Source organism: Oryzias melastigma, linkage group LG15 (genome assembly GCF_002922805.2).
Source record: "Oryzias melastigma strain HK-1 linkage group LG15, ASM292280v2, whole genome shotgun sequence".
NCBI classification, from domain to species: Eukaryota; Metazoa; Chordata; class Actinopteri; order Beloniformes; family Adrianichthyidae; genus Oryzias; species Oryzias melastigma.
Genome location: NC_050526.1, coordinates 19,484,641 through 19,506,177, shown reverse-complemented (window position 1 = coordinate 19,506,177; position 21,537 = coordinate 19,484,641). Strand labels below are relative to the sequence as shown.

The 21,537-nt window shown below is 36.7% G+C and overlaps 1 protein-coding gene across 2 annotated transcripts in view; it reads right to left on the bottom strand.

The window, feature by feature from the left end:
* Positions 1-21,537, bottom strand: part of prkg1b (protein kinase cGMP-dependent 1b) — a 108,049-nt gene that overhangs the window by 13,362 nt on the left and 73,150 nt on the right. For both annotated transcript variants that reach the window (XM_024297554.2, XM_024297553.1), the window contains exons 5-9: positions 14,683-14,746; positions 10,751-10,828; positions 9,514-9,608; positions 3,135-3,200; positions 49-123 (exon numbers count right to left, since the gene is read on the bottom strand). In XM_024297554.2, the coding sequence (XP_024153322.1) occupies positions 49-123; positions 3,135-3,200; positions 9,514-9,608; positions 10,751-10,828; positions 14,683-14,746 (378 nt within the window). The remainder of the gene's footprint in view (positions 1-48; positions 124-3,134; positions 3,201-9,513; positions 9,609-10,750; positions 10,829-14,682; positions 14,747-21,537) is intronic.

Here is a 21,537-nt window from a genome sequence, read left to right as displayed (position 1 = left end):
AAGGATTTGTATTGACAAAAGAACAAAATGACTTCCAACTTGACTTACTTTGCTTTAGCATCAGCATCTTCATGGCCTTTACTGGACACATCCTCCAAACCTCCAATCAGGTGCTTGAATGAACTAAAAAAATAAAAATATGTTACAAAAGGTCTTTCATTGAAAAGATAAACAAATATATTTTATTTTTTACAAGGAAATCAGAATGTCGAAAGTCTGTTTTTTAAACAAAGTGGCTTGCTAGTATTAAATATTCTTCAGTTCGCTTTCAGAGGAAAAGCTGTAATGATTTGTGAAGAGGTGACAGAGTGCAAACGGATCATGGGTGGAAGGAAAATGTTAAAATGCCAGGAAGTGAAATCCTTTCAAAAAATAGAAAATAAAGTACTGTGCCACAAATAAGCTACTGACTTTTATTTTAATAAGGCATGAAGATCTTACAACATTATTCCATTGTAAACCGATGCTTCTTTAAAGTCATTAAAATGAGAATTCAAGCCAAATAAATACATTTCTAAGTTCTCCAAGGGGTGATTGTAAAACAAATAAAATATAATTTAATTCGAAGATAACAGCAGAATCATAAGCTCTGAAAAATGATATAAGCAGAAATTAAATTCTGTATATTTGGATTTGTTCAGAGACATTTAATATAAAATCTGTTTCATGAAACCCATTCCTTCTGCTAATGTTTTTCCCTCCAGAAAACTTTTCAAAGAGCCGAGGAAGTTTTAAACACGGGATTTGCTGAGCTTTCAAACAAGACGTGGTTCATCTGTGTTTTCTCTAACTGCCTGCTGGCTCACACTTCCAGAGCCAAAGCTTTGTTTAAGTTCACAGCGTCTACCGCGCCGAGTACTGACACTTCTTTTTATAACTCGCTTTCCCATCTCTGCAGAAACCATCTTTGTCTTTCTCCTTATGACCGTTTTCTTTAGAGTTATGCAGAAAACGAGCAAAAGTGACGCAAAGTTAGACCGGTTTTGTCAGCTGTGACCCCATGAGGCGGCTGTGCAGCAGGCGGCTGTAATCACCGCGGCTAAATGACTCATCTAAACCCCCCAACACTCTGCTGTGAGGATGTGCTTCTTCCCCTGAGGCTGGAGGGAGCCCCTGAGAAAGATGATACCATCTCTCTGCATCCTGGAACTGTGTGCTTGACTATTTTCACCTCACAGATTAATGCCTGAAAAACCATGATGAGCAGGCTTTTTTTTTTTTAAACAATGCCCTCTTATTTTATTATTATATTTTTTCTCAAAGTAAAAAAAAGTATTTTTAGTAGAAATAAACCTTTTTTTTAATTTAGTGTAAAAGCCAATACAACTCAACTTACATCCATCTAAAATCATTAAAAGTGATGGACTGTTGCAGAAATTTAACATCCTTTCATTTTAAAGTAAATAAAATGTGAGAAAATTCAGCAACCTAAGCCTTGCTAAGAATTCCCACCCCAATCCCTAATTATTAAAAACTATATAGTTAAGGACTATGTAGTGCCCTGGATTATAAAAGCAATTCTGACAAATACAGCAAGTATGATGTCACCGATTTCACAAAGTGAAAATCTGATCAATACAAGCATTTTAAGACGTCTATTTGTGACTCCACTGTGTTGTGATGATGAAAATGTCGATGGTTTACTGAAAAAAATACATTTAAACACATTTTTTTTGCAAAAATTGGTCAAAAGCAATGCATTGTGGTCCATATACCCTAAAGTGGTGAGCATCAATGCACATTGTTTTTTTTCACAAAAGACTTTAGGGAAATTTCTGATTTTTTGAAATTATAGATTTGGACAGCACTATAAGATAACAAACATACTACAGTATATAGGCTAGGGGTGTAGGGAAAAATCAATTTTGCGATATATTGAGCTAATTTTGTTTGGCTATACTTGCACTGAATGAAAATGCTGATGAAACAATATTTAATTGATTATTTATGAGCGTCCTATAGCGTCTAACTTTTGTTTTTCACCAACTGCTAATTGTCAGAACAGCTCACTGAGCCTCTTTGAGCAGCTCTACACCACACCAGAGCAACGGCAGCTTGTGTTAAAAGTTCAGTCCGCTTCGTGGTTATTGTTGTTAGGAGACATGTACTACTTAGAGGGTCTCTTGGGATGAGTACCAAACCGAATTTCTGTGCCGCATTGCTGCCAGTATCATATAAAAACGCTGCGTAGTGGATCGGATAAGAATGAATTAATATTCAGGTAGAGTTTTATTTTTCCCCACCAAGTCATAATCTTAAAGAAAGTGAAAAAATGTTTTGATGAAATTTTGGGATATATCGCGATATGTATCATATCATGTATTGGTATACCTATCATATCGCCAGTCTCTTGCCAAGACACACCCCTAATACTGTGCACTGAAGGAATTTAGACATAGCTTCAATTTCTAATAAAGTATTTTATCAGGGGCGGAGCTACAGGAATGCAGGGGGGAGCTACCCCCTCTAGCTTTGCTTCGTACTTGCATCCCCCCCAGTTTTTTAATCAATATTAGTATCATTATTGACAAAGACTAGAATATCATCAATACAAGCTTAAGCGTTGTAAATATAACAAAAAGTATATTTTCAAACGAAACTTTGAGCCTCAAAAATTATGTTTTTCCCTTTTTTATTTTTTTTTATTTTTTTTTAACAAAGGCTATTATTGATCCATTTCTCATTTGCCACCCTTTCAAAGTCTTCTGCCTCCTTCCCGCTCTCTCCCATTTAAAATGTTCAAGCTCTGCCACTGAATCACAGCAAACACAACTCAGGGTATTTACTCTAATATTTAGAATATCTGAGACAATATTTGTAATATTTAACATTTGTTAAACGTGTCTGTTACCATCACCTGAAAATAGTAGAACTGGAGCAGCAAACTCCACAAAAGCACTTAAACTATATGTAAAAATCTAAATGGGCATACGTATTTTTGAAGTGAAACTTTTATTTTATGTTTGAGCTAAAGAATAGTGCTTGATGAATTTGAGATCATTTAAAACACTGAATTTTTTTTTGTGGTCATTCTCAAGAGTTCATGCCCCAAAGTATACAAATAAATTAATTTAGTACTTATTGTAAGTACTTTTACAACAGTAATATTATGTACAACAAGAAATATTACTCACTCTCGATCGATGACTAGACAGGTAACTGCTTCTGCTGCTATGACGCTGGCTGTTCTGATGTCCTCTCTGGAAAAAGAAAAAACTGCAGTTAGTGATGTTGAACCAGAATATTATTGATTTTAGAGGATTTTTTTTAAGACAGTGGCACACAATAAAAGCTCAATTTTCAAAATGCAATACACATCAATGGAGAACCGACATTACTTTTTATTGTATTTGACATCAAGTTCATCGTCTGATGACAGCGCCTCTTCAGAGGAGTCCCCCCAGTCGCACGAATCCTCAGAATCAGAATCCACAGTGGGCATCTTTCACCACGAAAAATGATGAGTCGGAAATGGTTCTGCCAACTGTAGCACCCCACAAACAAAGCGCCTCAGTGGTATGTTTGTACTAATTTCCAGTCCCAAAGAAGAAGTATCCTCTTGTGTGTGAATAAAAACAAAATAAAAAGGCATGGATCTTTGCAGAGAGGTGCCCATACGTGATTCTCAGCCTTTTCTAAAATAAAAAAAAAACAAGAAATATATGCTTTTGGGTAGCAGAAATATCTGGTTTGGAGCAACACTAAACTAGGTTTTCTTCAAAATCTACAGTATCTCAGTGACTGACAATCAGGCCCGTCTCCTCTGATCTCAGACATGTGGCGACCTATTTCAATGAACTTAGGCGACAATTCCCCTCTCACACCATGTCAACTCCCTCTGCTCTCCCTTCATCCAAACAAGCTCTGAGCAACACCCCTTCACGCTCACTGCCCAATACACAGACCGTCTCACTCTTCCCGCTGACCCCTTTGAATAAAGGGCACATCCAGTGGAGGGACAACATATTTTGAAAGTTGAGGACGAAAGAATTGGAGGCTGGCAGAGTTTGTCAGAGGATATTATCAACAGATGACCACCGACGCCCTCCGGCTAATGTAGCACATACACTGTTAAATTCATATTTGATAAGCCTCCGTGACCTGAATCCATTCTCCCAACATCGCAGCTGCATTCATAACCACTGAGATAGAGATCCACCTAATACCGCCCTAAAATGTTTATACAACATTCCATTTTTGAAATGAAAGACTATTGTTTGAATCTGATTTCACACATTTTAACTGCGGTAATGATCTCGACCGGCGGTTCGTGTTTGTGCAATTCATTCTAGTGGCAAAGCAAAGCGGCACAACACAATCACATCTATGTAAAGGCTTAAGTTACCATAAATTATTTTAAAGAGACCAGAGATATTGGAGTGCGGGTTGTTCCACCTGGGTCCTGCTGCTCAGCCGTAGCTAAGGGAACAGCTTTGGAGTGCCCTGGCACTAATGCTGGAGATGTTCTACATGAAACACAATCCCGAAACAGTATGTCAGCGGGATTCATTCGTACATTCAGAGCCTAAGTCATCCATGTGGGCTCTGCACTTGTTAAGAGCAAATAACACTGGAAAACAGATAAACATAAACACACCACGGCACAAGCACCAACACACAGAAAACAGCTGCATGCTGTATCTGGAACGTCCTTTGGAGTTGCACAGGAGCCCGCGGTGTTGGTTTCCAGTGGACGGTTGCAGTGAATGGGTAATTGGACAGTGATCTGGTGTCCTGGGAAGGGGGGTTATGAAAATAGCCTTTGGAGGCGGAGAAGGAGGTTTTGACCAGGGTCAAGATGGGGACAGGAACAAAGAGCAAATTCTCTTAACTGGTATAGGTTCTGGTAAAACAAAAACTAAAATCGTGCATCGGAAAACATGGACGGAATGTTTTCTCTCTAAATGCTCTTAAACTATAAAACGATATTCTCTAAATTCAAGATCCTAATATAACCACCAAAACGTTTAACCCTTTTTTTCAGGTCCATGTTTTCATACTATCCTACAAGTATCACAAGGTTTTTTTTAATTCCTAAAAAAATGATCAAATACAAAAATATATATTTTCTTTCAGGTCTTAAAAAACCTAAGTGATAGAAGTATTGGTGGTAAATTAATCTAACACAGCATTTTATACATCTTTTGAGAAAAGACAAAATGACAAAAATATACTACAACACAATATAAACACATTTTATTTTAGTCAAGTGGAATTTTTTTTTTACTTCTTTTTTTTGTGTTACTAAGCTGTGGCCAATTCAGCATGAGCCTTAGTCACAACTTTCCCTATGTGTGGATACTGGTCTGTCTGTGGGCAAAAAAAAAAAAAAAATGGGTAAACCTTTACAAGGCACGCAGGTGGCCCAAACTTTAATATTGAAGACAACCCAGTGAGCCCATACACACATTTTACTCTACGGGCATGCTTTAAGTGAAAGGTCTTAGCAAACACTTTACGCCTACGAGTAAGTAGAGATGAAGTAGGTAATACATCATATATATATATATATATATATATATATATATGTGTGTTAAAACCACTGCGCAGGGAGCCTGTTAGTGCTGTTCAAGTAATAAGTGTGAGGTCCTCGTACACTCTGTGCTTACAGCCTGACTGTAAATGAGAAAATCAGACAATCAGCTTGTAGTTCGTATCACATGCACACCCCATGCATACAGCATTTGTGTGCGGTCAGTAAGGGCTCAGTGTAAGTCCCTTACAAACAACTAGAGTTTGGTGTTATGGCACCGTACAACAGCATCAGTGTGTATAACTTACATTATCCTTACAAATATCTAACAAAACTTTTCTGACCTGCACAACAATGGTTTGTTTAGGACATTCCTTAAGGTGGCCACACAAGGCACGGAGAAACTGCAAGACACACTTGTGATCCTTTTAGGATGCAGCAGCTCCATAGACCCGGACAACCGGAAACCCCACAGCATCCATACGGGTGGTTGCGATAAAGGCATTAACCTGATTATGCAACCTTTTAAAATGCATTTACCATCACCAAAGCAGAGTTTAGACTAGGGGTGGGCAAACTACGGCCCAGCGGCCATATGCGGCCCATTAAACAGTTTAATCTGGCTCGCCAAACTGGAATCAATTGCCTGTATTAATATGTGATGTTGGAAAATTTGTTTTATTTCTGACAATGTGTTTTCTGAGTCAGACTGTCTTTTTTCTGATCATTCCAACGCGACATGAACGCAACACTGTCTAGATTCTGATATATCAGCCTATCTCTGCAGTTGGCTCTGAAATAAGACCAAAGCCCCACAGTTTTGAAATAAAAATGTTCCATTTTAAAAAAAATATATATATATTGATTTTCAATCAAAATTGAAGTATGCTTTTGTCCAGATTCCAGATTATTTCTTTCTCTTATGAGGTTGATTACCATCTGCTCCTGGTTCTGTCAAATTTTAGGATTCCTCGTGGCCCATTTGTCATAAAGTTTGCCCACCCCTGGTTAAGACACTTACAGGCTGGAGATTGGTATAAAGATATCAAATCGTGCAACTATTTTTAATATTTCTCAAAAATGACCACACATTTTTTGGCACAGTTTAACATTTAACCATGCTAATTAGTTTGATCTAGTATTTTGCCAAGCTTCGAGATTTCTGTGATAGTGATTAATTAAAAATCCAAGCCAAAATTTTTGCCATTTCCTTGATGTTACAGTTTATAATGAGAGACCTTGTGTTAAGTGGGCTGTTTCTTAAAACTTTAATCAGTTTATTTTGAACTGTACAGCACAGGCTCAAATGTATCTAGTGTAGGTCCAAAGAAGTCATACCTTGGTTGAGACTTTAGAGGATAACCATAAATCAGAATGAGAGAAAACTGTTATTGTGGTTCTGTTACCAACGAAAGAGCTGGTGAATAGATCCGAATGAGTATTTCTGGCAGAAATAAAGTCCTTAAAAACAAGAATGTGATTTACGATGTGACGGCATGCCAACGCTAACCCCTCCGCTACATCGTAGAGGTAATTTATCAGAGCGCTATTGTTGGCCCGAAGGTGTACAGACCCTGACGCCTATCATTTCTCTGTCAGTGACATCAGGCTGTTTTAATAGCACACATCCCCATGGTTATTCACACACAAAATCCGCTCAGATGACGGACGGATAGATCTATGGATCTGCTAAAGATGAGATCACAAGGGGCAAGCGTGAAATGTTAGGAAACTTTGTTGGGAATTTCCCGCCTTTCAATTCTGCTTAGCCGTTAAAAGTGTTGGCCTGTTTTACATCACACCCCCACAATCTAAACCTTTAAAAGCTACCAGAAGAACCAGTGTTTGATTTGTAAAATACGTTCTCACAGATCAAAGGCAACATCTTCAGATGGCCGGAGTAGCTTCTCCGTAGAGGTCATTGAGTTTCATGAGCAAAGACACACAGTTAATTAGAAAGACGACCCGACGGAGTCCTCTGATCAAAAGCCTAGAGCGAAGATGGGCCAGGTTCTCCTGAATTTGAATGTGCGACACATGCTTGACTATCAAAGGTGCAGCTGAATGAGCTCTTCAAGCTCAAGACACTCCAAGACAAAAGGTGTTTACGGCAAGAGACAGTAACAACGTGAAGGGGGTTTTCTTACATGAAAAGCTATGATTTTCTTTATTTAAACCAAACAATGAGGCACCCTTGATGGGGCTTTGAAGAACAGTGCTTCACATCTTTTCCGAGAAACACTAAAAATGCTCAACAACTATCATCTAAGTTGAAAGATTTAAGGTTTTAGATGATACATCATGTAGATAATTTCTTATTGAATTAAAACCAGATAAAAGCGAAACAGATTTGTGATAAATCACTACCTTGAACACACAAAAAAGAATTTTATTACAACTTTGATGCAAATTTCCCTTTAGAACATAATGTCCACAAAAATCCTTTGCAACTTCTGCCATCTTCTCTATCCAAGTCTTTCCAGGTGTGCAACTCCATGCACTACCTTGGCAACAAACAAAATTAATGCTTGAAACTAAATTCAAATCAATTTTCTCATCTAATTCTGCTTTAGTTCAGTATATGTATGTTTTAACATTTTTTCATGACCTTTGGCCACAAGATGGCATCATCTCCATTTATTTAAACCCACTTCATGTCACCTTTGTGCTCAAATGAATATGCAGGAGTTCATGCCTTCTGTTTATTCCTTACTGAGATAATCCACTCGTTGTTATTCTCTGTCAATTGTCTAAATAACACATCGGCCCAGGAGATACAAAGACGAGAACACACCGCATGCAAAAGAAGACAATGTCGTTTTTCAGGGAGCTGGGTCTTTGATGCTGAAAGCTTTGTAAAGAGGGATTCATACTCTAGAGATGTTCCTAAAAAATTACTTGGGAGCAGCTGTTCTTGATAGACCTAAATTATCGCAAAATATTAATGGAAAATAGTTGAGTCCACATATTTAATACTCAAATGTTTTTAATCTTTTTTAAATATTTTTTCTCTGAAAACATTGAAATTCTTGATAAAATCAAGTGATTTATGGTTCCTGCAAACACATTCTTGTTTTTCTCAGAATTTCTTGGTAATCTTGAATTTTTCGGTGCAGTTAAACAACAAACATAGATGAGTTGGTTTTCTGCTTTCATGTTGTAAATTTGATTCGGCATCGCTTTTGTTATAAGCAATAATATTTCAGCTTTTTCTAATTTACAATTATTGTTTTTGGAGCTATGATTACTTTTCATGCAAGCATAATTGAAAATCTATTTTTTTTTGTTGGCACACATTTTATTTTATTCTCCTATGACAGCAGCTACAGGAACATACAATATTTCATATAATTGTTCATGGTGGAAGAAGGCAAGAAATTAATTAAAGCAGCTGAGGATTAGGTTGAAAGGTTTTCTTTTTTTTTTTTGCTCTCAAAGCTTTGGCATCCAAGAAAGAACGGAGAAGAAAAAACAGAAGAAGCGTTTCGCTAAAATAAATGAGGTTCCAATGGGTACACAAATACAACATTTCTGCCACATTAAGTGACTTCTTGCCTCTAGTTTCTTGTCTGCGAGAAATAAATGTGGGCAAAGTACCACAGATGGAATGTCACTGTGCCTGTGAGGGATCGCTGCTGTTTTTGTTTTTTTCCTCTCAGTTTCTCATTTGTTCTGATTAATTCTATCTTTTGTTTTGTTTTTTTTTCATGCCAAAGGTAATTGTCGCTTAACTTTTTTTAGTTGCAGACAGTCGTTTGTACTAATGGGAATAAAAATATACAAGCATTAAAATGATTTATGCGTAAAGACTCACTTAACTTCTCTTTAGTGCTGAAGTTTTGGTTTAAAACTCATTAAAATGATACATTATTTGCTTTATTCTTGTTACAATCTTATTGACTTCCAGAGTTATTTATTAATCAGCATCACCAAATATTATAAGGCTGACAATTAATTAGAAATAGAAGATATATTAACAGAAGAGGTAATTGTAAAGAATTGAAATTCATCTGAAGTGTCTGTATTTTAAGAGATCTCACCCTTGCAGTGCTTTCTCTCCAAACCAGTCTCCCTTCCCAAGGCTGCGGAGGTAGACAGGCTCCCCATTTGGCAAGTCTTCCCTGGTCACATTAACCTGCAAGGAAAAGGGGCAACGAAGGTGGAAAGTTAAAGAAAGAAAAGCGTGGCTTTGAGAGGATGATGCAGAAAAAACAAAACAGAGTGAATTGAATTGCACACAGAGGTGGCAGAAATCCCTATGCACAGTCTGTTACAAACAGATAAGAGTCATTACCGTGCAGGACCTGAGCAAATGCTTGACCACTTCATTAGGGAGATTACACGCGAGTGACGGCCCTCCGCGGTGCCCCAAGACTCCACAAATCAAAGGAATGACACTTGAGTATATTTTCCAAGAAGTGGATGAGATTACCGCTTCGCCCAATGAGGGATCTTGTCTTAAGCCATTAGGTGTAACAGGAAGTCCATACAAAAGTGCCAAGCAGTTGAGTGACAACATAATTAATCACAATCTTGTAGAATCTAGTGGCAGCAGGGGACATAAAACATGAAAATAAAAATCAATGTTTTAGAGACTGGAGTATTAAACATAGTCATGTCTCTGGCCAGGTATTTATGAGCTAATCTGTTAGCTCTGGGCTATGAAGTGACCTGAAACTGCTTTGGAGTCAAAGGATAAGGAAGGACTTGTGAACTTTTTTAAAGTTTGGATTTAAAAATACGTATTTTTCCCCCCCACACGCACTTCCGACGTCATTTCCTCAAAACTTCTGCCTTTTGAGGCTCAAAGGGACTATCAGCAGAGAGAACAGCTGTTTGTTGTCGATAAGCATGTCCCTATAAAATGAAAAATGAGAAATGCGCTTTTGCTTGATGTGTGGGGTGGCAAGAAAAAATGCTGAATTCAAGAAAAGCTAGAAGAAAGACAAAGAACACTGGCAAGCATCTTGGTGTGAAATACATGTGAAAGCCCACAGGCGGTGATGTGACTTCTAGACAGTACTGTGCTCAGTGCAAAAGCCAGTGTTGATTACTGAAAAGGAAAATCAAAGTGACACCATTCTGCTTTCTAGAAACTCCCACTGCTGCTGTAAGGAATGATGAAAGAGGATGTGCTTCTCCTCGACCGCTCGGTGATTGATGACAGCCAAAAATGCCACCCCTTTGCTTTTAAAGACAGGCATTTTCATGTGACACGATGCCTTGCCTTCTGATGAGGATTATATCGAGGTTGCAGCCTCACGGGGCTGTCCTCACCTTTCCTTTGCTGATAATGAAGAAGGTGTCTCCTCTGGCTCCCTGTCTGATGATGTACTCTCCTCCTTCGTAGTGCGTCTGGAAGAAATAAAAAAAACACACAAGAAAAGACCAAAGAAGGGAAATGTTATTCAAGCTCATTGTGGTTTTCCTAAATGTGAGGCAGTGTCTAAACACTCTTATTAGGGGAGTTAAGCTGATCGAGAGCAATGCAATAAATCATAACTCGACACGTTGTCTGGTAGAAACCGCAGAGCGGGAAAGCTGTGTTGCTGCTTTCCGCCCACTGCTTGCTTTGGCATGCGCTGCAACCTTTAATGTGAGGAATCAGGTACGAAATAAATAAATAAACGAATGTTTTTGCATCTACTATAAAAGAAAAACAAGAGGTCAGTCGCAAGAATCCACAAACAGAGGATATCCATCCATAAATTTGTTTTTATACACCCACAGCACTTCTGCCGAGGGTTGAGGGCAGTGGAATGTAACACAGCGTGCACCGGGCTCTTGACTCATCATTCAAGCACACGGATGACATACAAATAAATGGGAACCGAATGCATCTGCTTTCAGTCGGAACACCACTTTAAGCAGTTTTTAAAAGATAAACTAAGCTTAAGGGTAAATGTTTTGGTGGATAAAGAGAGTTAACATGTCAGATGTGACATCCTTTAATACAATGATAAAAATAAACAGTGGAAAAGGGAGAGGAAGGTGGTTCAGTGCATTCAGGAAGCTTCTAAAAACCTTTATAACGTTCAGAAACTAACATTTCAGGTTATGTTTTTACTACAAAATGTTTTCAATTTGATTCCATCTTCAATGTAACATTTACATAAGATCAGAAACCAGATTTTTTTTTGCAATTTCATTTCTTGTCACCTAAATCGAGGAAAGAAATGTGCTAAAAGTACACCTTACAAAAAGTAATTTCTTCTTCACCTTTCGGCTTATCCCATTTGGGGTCGCCACAGCGAAACGGCACCCACTGTTTTTGCATTTGGCAGAGTTTTAACGCCGGATGCTCTTCCTGACCTATAGAAAACTCCTATCTTCAAACATCTGACACTGGGCTGCCTTAATCTAGAAAATTTAGTCTGGTTAATCTAGAAAGTGTTCACTACTCATTTGAGCAACTTCTTTCGTAGCAGATGATTTCAAGTTAAGTATGTGCAGACTACTTCAGAGTTTGAGGCCAAATAGTTTGCAGCCCTCTCATCTACCTTGGTGAGAAACATCGTACATAAGATCCACAACAATCAGGAGTTGGGTAAAAAAGTGCAAGAAATCAAGATGGATCCAAATGATAGGTATTCAAGGTGATATTGGTGTTACCTTATTGAAAATACAAGACAAGAAAAAGACCCAACCCTATAGGAGAGAACCGAATTGTGATCTTCGGGACTTCTGGCTTAACACCTCCTATTTTCAAAGGGAAATTTCAAAGACAAGAACTTGTGGGATCACAGCTGTTCCCCAAAGTGGAAAACCTGTGAGTGGAAGTAACAGCGACCTGACACCCTTTTCTGAAACTGTGCCTACACATTGGTTCAGATACGTGGATTCCCATCAGAACCTATGTGGAAGAAGTCACTCACCACATCTATGCACTGGACAGATACATCGGGTTCACTTGGACAATTGTCCTTTTGGGACTGTTCTGTGCACGTTGAGAAAGGCAAGAACCTGAACGAGGAGTACAGGAACCTCCATCACACTGACCGATATATCGTGTTTGACTCCCTGCATCACAGCACCAAGCAGAAGCCGCATCTACTTACTAAAAATGACATGACACTTTAATAAGCCAAAGGATTTGCAAGACTGAGCAACAAATGAACAACATCGTCCTTGCTTGTGTGTCTGTGAAGTCTAAAAAGATCTTCAATACAAAACTTGGTCTACCCTTAAGGAAAAACACAAAAAAATGATGTGACCTATACAATCCACTAATGTCAGGAATGTTCTGATCTGTACATTGGGGAAACTAAAGGTGTGACAATACATTAGAGTCACAACATCGGGAGGGCCCTCTGTAGTTCCCCTGAAGAACAATGGGCACTCCTGTGAAGACGATTAAGTACACAGTATGGAAAGAGAGAACATTTGGTTTAAAAAAAAAAAGAAGAAAAGAAAGCCATCTGTGTCAAGACGGACCTTTTTTCAACAGAGGAACGAGTCTGAGATAGTTCCCATTACAATTCTGTTTTGACATCTTCCCTCCCATTCACACCCACGATAAACCATTAACAAAGGCCTCACATGAGTCACACAAAGATCCTCGCCAAGTACCAGGTCATTAGACGGCCATTCGGAGAAGCTCTGGATCATTGACCACACGACATCTAGTTGATTAACTTTTTGGGTTACCTCTGAAGCAGTCCAAACATAAGCAGAATTCTCCATCAGGTAGAACCCAACATATTTATTGTTTTGACACAAGTACCCATTAACCGTCAAATAACTACTGTATTTTCCGCTCTATAGAGTGCACTGGGTTATAAGATGCACCATCAATAAATGGTCTATTTTTGAACATGGAGCAAAAAGTCCTTTAAGAGAGACGGTAAATCTGTCAGTCAGTCAGACTTAATTTACTCAGTTTATAGTAACTTTAAATTGTACTTGCAACACATTATCTACGACAGAAGCATCAGCTGCATTAGAGTATTCACATTAACTGTAGCTCCCAACATTTAATAAAAGAGACAGGTTGGGCGCTAAAACTAGCATCACTGTGACTACACTAACCTCTAACCTTTTTTTGTAACATAAAAAAGTGAGAAAACTGCATTAGCGTATTCACAACAAAACCCAAACAAACATTTTTACAGAGCGCTGTATACCTCTCAAAAATATAAAAAATACAAATTCCAAAATGAACTGTTGCAACCCTTGTGCTATCCTAGGTATTTAGACATTGGGAGTTGGGTCATCTGGACCCCACAAGACAGTGCGCTGAACTCTTTTTTTTTTTTTAACGATTTGCAAGTTTTCCGAACCAATCAACAAATTCAGTAGTAAATTGTTGCTGATGCAACAAATTTAAATATTTTCTTCTCTGAAATTATTTAGCCTTTTATCCAATTCATCAAACTAAGGTTTGTTTTTGCCTTGATAACCCAACAGAAACCATCTGAGAGGGTGTGACACGCTCAAAGACTATTCTGCTGCCTGACTTCTAGGTTGATTATTTTACTTTGTCACGTTGTTGTCCTTGTTTTCCACCAGCCTCATCCATTTCCTTAACATCCTGTTATTATTTTGGTTTTGTTTCCCCTTCCTGGCTGCAGTTAGTATCCAATTATTAGCATATAATAAGAGCAATCAAACACTCTATAAACCTGGCTGAGATTTTAGGAGAAAACATTCAGCAAAGAGTCTACAATCCCATCAGCCATTCTCATTTTTCACGTTAGTTTTATTTTTAATAAAAACAAAAAAATGTAGTTGCTGAACGAAATTCAAAATGTTTTTTTTATCCTAAAAACGCAGGTTGCTATAGTGATGCTCAAGTTATAATGCACAGCAAACCGTGGTATTAAATAAAATGCATAACAATATGCCTCAGTCTGCTTAGATTAATTTGCTATGTTTGCCAGCTGAAATAGCTTTTGGCGGGAGTGCACTGAATTCCTGAACAGGTTTGTGAACTGTCGCTGCATGAGTGGCCCATTTAGTTCACAACCACACTCAGCACATACTAACGAGCAATAACTGCGTTAAAACCCAGATGGTGGGCAAGTTTTTCCATTTAACCCGCAGAATATTCTCGAGCGTCCGCTTTCAAGTAAACATTATCTTGAATGCGCCTTCAGTCTGCTTCTGTGAGCCTTCACTTTATAGCAGTACAAAGCAGTATTTATGTGAATCTGTTAGGATGTGTGGAGGGCTTTTGTGCTGCCCGTGCAACAAGGCGGCAAGACACAAACCTCCTCAAGGACATCAGCAAGCTTGCTCAGAATATCTTCCTGTAGGCCGTGGAATGTGGGGACGCTGCAAGAAAAAAAAGAGAGCTTTCAGTCACATGAGGAAACAGACTCACATTGTGTGCTGCAAATGCAATGGAGATGAAAATGGCAAAGTGCAGAAAACGTGAAAATTCTTAAAATTGTAGGGGAATATTAAAACTCAATATACTGCTATTTCTAGAAATTCTTGACAATGAACGGTCAAGTGACTTCTTCCATTGAAAAGTCTATATAAACTCGCATATGCACATTCCAGGTTCAGAACTCTTGCATTCACGCATCACTACAAAAGTTTTTAAGTTTGTTTTCTGTCTCTACGTACAAAACATTCGACCACTGAACACGCATTGAAAGTTAAACCAGTTGAACTTTGACCAATCAGGGACTTGGATTTGACAGTGACGTATGGGTAGCGTCTTTTTCAAAACACAGAAGTGCCAACTGGTGAAAATTGATGATAAAAAATAAATGAATTGATGTTTGTGTCTTTTATGTTTTGGAACAGAACATTAAATAGTGAGATTTGTTACAAAAAATGTTTTTGTATTTCTGTAATTGCTAACTTTTTGTTAGAATAATTTTTTTTAATATATTTATTGCACAAACAAGTACAATGCCAGCTGCAATAATAATTTAAAAAAAGAGATGGCAACAATTATTTTCTCTAATGTGAAACAGCTGAACTCAGCTACATTCATTCTTAGGATGCTTTTTTTAATTTTTTTATTTATGGCATCATCACCCTCAACTTCAAGAGATTCTGCAATTCTTACAGAATAAACGATGCATCTGAGACTTGTCTGGGTTGCATCAAAATTATTTGAATGACTCATTTAAATCATCCATGTTTTTGCCCTTTCCATTATATTCAAGGTCAAGAGGGTAGAGAGTGCAAGGGACATGGAAAATTATGTCCCATCATTTTAATAATGAACAACCAGACATATATTTAGAAGCAGAATTAAAACGTTTGAATTCTGTTTATTTAACCTGTATCTTTGTTACAAAGGAAGAACATACCTTGCAGAAATATACACTTTAACTGTAAAGCAATATTTGTTTAAATAGGAAAGATTTATCCTAGTAATCCTGTAAACATCACGTTTAGGAAATTTTAATAGCTTGCTAAATGATGCGTCTGGTAAAATTTAAAATTTTAATAATCACAGGAGCTGCAACCTTGATTTCTTTCCAGATTGCTGAAAGGTAAAAAAACAGCAACTAAAGAAAAATGCTTTATTAACCCAGTATTTTCAGAATGAAAAAAAGTTTATGTCAAATGTATTTGGACAAATAATTACTACAAATAAACTGAACTGAATTTAATTAACTACCAAGGTCATCAGGCTGTCACACAAAAAGAACAAAAAAAGCCATTTATAAAAAGTAATAAAATGCAGTATGTTTGTGGTATCTTTTATGACATTACAGTTGAAATTAAAAAATGTTTTTTTTTAACCTTTTGGATTAGATTATTTTTGGAATGCTGCATTTATTACTTAAATGTTTAAATGCTTTGATGTTTGTAGAAAGGCTGCCAAAAAATGATAAATTAGGAACATATTTTAGAAAAATAAAATACTTTGGGAAAAAAAAAATTCAAATTAAATTTTTCTGGACTTATTCTAGACCAGAGGTCTGCAAACTTTGGCTCCAGAGCCACATGTGGCTTTTTTACCCTTCCAATGTGGCTCTTTGGTTAAAATAAAGTATAAAAAATTAAAAAGTAACTGTAAAGGAAAAAGTAAGTAAGTGGTAAAGAAAAAAAAAGTTAATTAACAAACAGTTGAGGGACGGTATGAATCACTCAACGAGGATCCTAAAAAAGGGAACATATTGTAGGGGGTCACTTTATTAGCTCCAATTTAGTTTTTGTTGGTTATATATTGAACTTGTAGCTGAGACGCACCAGAAACAGTAAAATAAACTTTTTTTTTTTAACCATTGATGACTTTACACTTCCTACTGAATTTGCTGCATTGAGATGATTCTATGGTGTAGAATGAAATCATGCCAAGCTCTTTCAAAAGTTATAAACTATTTCATTAAAAAATATTTTCTCTTTATGTTTATATGTTATTTATGCTAAAAATTTAAATCATTATTTAAATGTCTCAGATCAGTAGCAAAAACATAAATAAATGGGCTTTAGTTGTCAAGAAATCGAGCCAAATGGCTCTTTAAGTGTTGAAGGTTGCAGACCCCTGCTCTAGACCTGGAGTTATAGAATGACAACACTGTATTTGATGAATGGAATAAAATGGTGGGGCTATCTATAAAATCTATGAGATGAAAATTAGGTCAAAAATTTATCATAGACCACCAGATGACAAAGCAACCACATCTGCCACTAAATGAATTAAACAGACATAAGGAAAGACCGACTGAATGACCATGCCATTCAGATTTCAAAGGGAGAAATGTAAACAGGAGCTCCTGAAGAGGAAATGACCTTATAACTGCAGGACCAAGCAGCCCACATTATCAGACAATATGCACAGCATTAGCCACATCAGTTTACTATGCGTTTTGGGCCATCTGCCAGTCGGTTAGTGGCCACTGACAATGTTTCTAAACATGTTGACTCCATAGTGCTATGGCTAATTAGATCAAATTAGCATTAAATTAGGACTTAAAAATCGTATCCATCTTCTAAGCCTGTATATTCCTTTTTGGGGTCACAGGGCTGCTGGAGCCAGTCCCAGCCACTGGTGGGCGAAGGCATCCTGGATGGTTAGATCTAGAAATAATTTACCTAAATTTAAACATCAACATGAAGAAGAGGATTTTAGTGACTTTGGATGTTAAATCCTGTAGTACCAGCATTGCAAGACCCACTCAAATGAAATGAGTGTTTTTGGTGTTTTTAACCCTTTAACACCGGAGCTCCAGTGTTTGTTCTTTGATTTACTGTTAACATGATCAACATAATTCCAGCTCTTTTCTCCTTTGAAACTGCTGTAATTATGTTGATCGTGTTAATAGCTAAAAAGTTATAGTATGTTAAAGTTTTTGTGTTTAAGCGTCACTGGCGACGCCTCAGGTCTTAAAGGGTTAACATGTTCTTGTGGCACTTTTCTCATGATGGAGCACAATTTAAGGTTGAAATTGCATTTTTAAGTAATCCTTTTCTTCAAAACTTAAATCTGTATGGCCAGATAGCTCCAATACTGCTCGCCATTTTTGTTGCATGGCTAATGTTAGCTTGGGGAACGAAAAGATGTCGGGAAACAAGGGCAGGCTTACTTCCAGCAAATAGTCTCGGCCACAACTCAGAGGCAAATTTCTACTGAACTCCTACCGCTCTGCAGAAACTATATCCTAGAAAACTGATTTTTTTTTTATTTTGGCTAAAAAAAATAGCATAATCATAATAAAACACCACTGGAAGGCTTTGAAAATAGATCAAAAGATGATTTAAGTGGGACTTCCAACATTTTGTTTTATTTCTTTAAATATTTTTTTTCTATTTATAAAGATTAGACGTAGAGTCGATACATTCAGCAACCTTTCGGCCTTGTTGCTATCAAATTAAGTATTCAGAAGCCCATCTCTGAGAATATAGTTCTCACAAGATCGACAAATGATTTAGAAGTTTAAGAACCGTTTGGATTTCTGCTTCGATCCTTGAATAGTGGCGTTAGGATTTTGATGCAAACAACATGAAAGCGTGGGATCTATGCTGGCTTTTATCAACAACGATGCCAGATTCAAAGTCACTTAAATCACCTTTCATCTCCCCTTTGATGTTTGTTTTGAACTTCATCAGTTCGTCTTGGACATGGAAGCATCAAGCTGACACCACCAGGCAACGTTTTGTGTCAACATGTAGTTGAGCAGGTGTGTCTGATGCAGCAAGAAACTGTGTCAAAAAAAATTCCAAGGACTTACTTGACTTCAAGATGCATTAGTATTTTTTGCATTTGTTTACTTTATTAAAGCATAAATGCACATAATTTAGGGTAAAAAAACGAATATTCTTTTCATGGCATCAAATGTGGAGGCAAAATATTTGGCTGTAATTTTGCTTCCACGCCATCCCAGCAGCATAAATAAATGCAATCAGTCTGTCATCAAGTGGACTAAATAAAACAGACCCAATGTTTATCAAGGGAGGGGGAAAAAAAAGCTCATGTTGGTGAACAAAGGGTTTATCTTCCCCATATCATCTTTCCCTCTCCCTCTTTTTTCCCATCTGCCTCTCCTCCCCTCATGTTCCATGTTTTATTACAGTAATCTGGAGCATCTTGTCTCAGCCTCCAGATCCTGGCCACTCTGCTGAGCCCTGTAAATGTTGTTTCCTCAACAGCAGCACCAGATAACTGGCTAGATGGAGAACAGGTGACCCCACTCTACATTAAACCCAGAGAAACCCCATCAACCTGCAAAGGTATTGACACAAGCACAGAGCTCATCTTGCTGCAAAATTCAGTAGTCTCTCAAAGAAACTCACTAAAACAGGCAGTTGAAGGAGAAGTTTTCTGTTATTGTAGTGTTATGATCTAACTTGTAATAAAAATGAATAAAATAATCTTTTAGTTTGTTCAAAAATGTATTTCCTATTGTAAAGACAAACAGTTAAACAATTTTAAATATTGAAAATCTTTGTTGGTAACGAAAATCAATTTTGGTTTCTGAGGGTTTTTTCTTTTTACCGTAATAAATAACTAAATCTAGATGATATATTGTATTACAGCACTTACAAAAAACATGGCTAAAGTTCAAAAATCAAAATAAGTTGTTTTCTTATGCGCTTACAATCATTTGGGAGTATTGCAATCAATTAATGGATTTATCAAGATACCCAAAAGCAGCATGTTTGATTGTAAAGGAAAGCAATGAAGATTTTGCATTAACAAATGATATTCAGGAAGACAGCAGTGGATGCGGTTTATTTTTTTATTCAGAAAACTATGAATCTTGATCTTATTTGTCTTAAGCCATTGGAGTATTTAACTTTTGCTTGTGTATTTGTAGTAAACTGCGTAACACAATAAAAATAGAAGTAAAGCTCCAGTTGCTTTTCTTATGTTAATCCTATTTTAAACTAAATACAAACACAAAAATAAAAATATTTTGTATGTTTCAGTGTTCTTGGAATAAGCCAATTGTTTGGATGCAAATACTGCATCATTTACTCAATGAAGGGAATACTTCGAGTTTTTAATCGATTTCCTTTTACCCAACTTTGTTTCTATCAATGTATATATGGCTCCTATACAATAATGCAATTGAAATACTGCTACCACATGGTACTCTAAAGAGTTAATCAAGAAAATACCTAAAACAAGTGACAGAAGCAAGAGGATTATGGGATTGGTTTACATTTAGCGTCTCTTAAGGCCGAGTTAAAACATTTAGACAATATAATATCAAAATTAATAAATTGATTTTTAGTTAAAGCTGTTATTTCTTTCAAGGAATAAAAGCTTTTGTTAGTTTTTAAGTTCAGAATTTTACATTTTATTATAAAAAAAAGCCCAGGCTTTGTTCAATTCTTCAAAAATCTCCAGTTATAGTTTGAAAACCAAATGAAGATGGTTTGAATGGAAATTTAAAGTAAATTATTTTTAATTAAAACAAGTCAAACCTTGAATCATTATGAAACTCATTAATCTAAATTAAATTAATAAAGGATTTTGGTATTACCCAGATCTAGCATGAGTGTTCAAACTAATTCAAGAGCTAATACCAAAGTAAAAGCAAAAAATAATACAATTAAATAGCCCTAAAAAGCATGATATGGCCTCTTTAAGTGTTTTCGCTTGTTTAACTTATGAGTCAAAATGCATAATTTTCCGGCAGTTGAGGAGAGGGCAGAGGACTCGGGAGAACCACTTTGCTTTTGTTTCCCGCTTAAACCAAAGCTCTTTTATTAGATCTTCTTCCGAGAGGCAAAGCTGGAATATAATTATCTGCTTATTAACGATGCTGTTATAAATCTCTGCTTTCTCCCTAGGCGACCCTTTATAAATCAAACACACAGTCAGTCCAAAACAAGCATAAGTGCATCTATTAAATATTCACTTATCTCTCTGTTATGCCGTTATGCAGAACCTGCAAGGAAAGGAAGCTGCCAAAGTATACAGCGTGTGCTCAGAACAGTGTCAAAAGAAATAGGTTACAAATGTTTTGAATCCCCTCTTTTCCCATAAATATCTCCTCTCCCATGCATAAATTATTAGTGGGTCCTATGGCTGGCTCAGATGTATTTTTAAAACGATTTTTTTTAAAGATTAAAGAGTGTAATGGACAAAGCTTAAAATTATTTAGTTCAAGAAAGATATTTTTTTTAGTAATGGATAAACAGTTATAAACATAATTGCCCTCTCAGATGAAAATTCAGCCAATAGTAATATGTTTTCCTTCTGCAAATTTCTTTTTGTTTAATAGGATCATGACTTACAAAAAAGTAGTTTACAGGCTAAAAAAAACCTTAATTGGCTTTGAAAGGTAGTCAAATTTATTAAAATGTTATTCTTAATGATAAACAAAAATAGTTTGGGAAGATTTTGACACCAAATTATGGATTTTTTTAAATGACTGAAGTGTGAAATTATCTGAACTTATTTGATTTTATTTTTGATTTCATTTAAAATGGTTTATTTCAATCAATGAAGCAAGGATAATGCATGTGCAATAGAATCAACAGAGGTTTACATCCATACAAAGATATGTCAGACATAAGATAACTAGGCATCAAGTTAAATATTGCTTGAAAGGGAGTGGGCCGGAGTGAACTTATATAATCCCACCTGGCTCTACTTTACCACATTCTTTACATGAAATATCAATAACCGGTTCATAAATTATAAT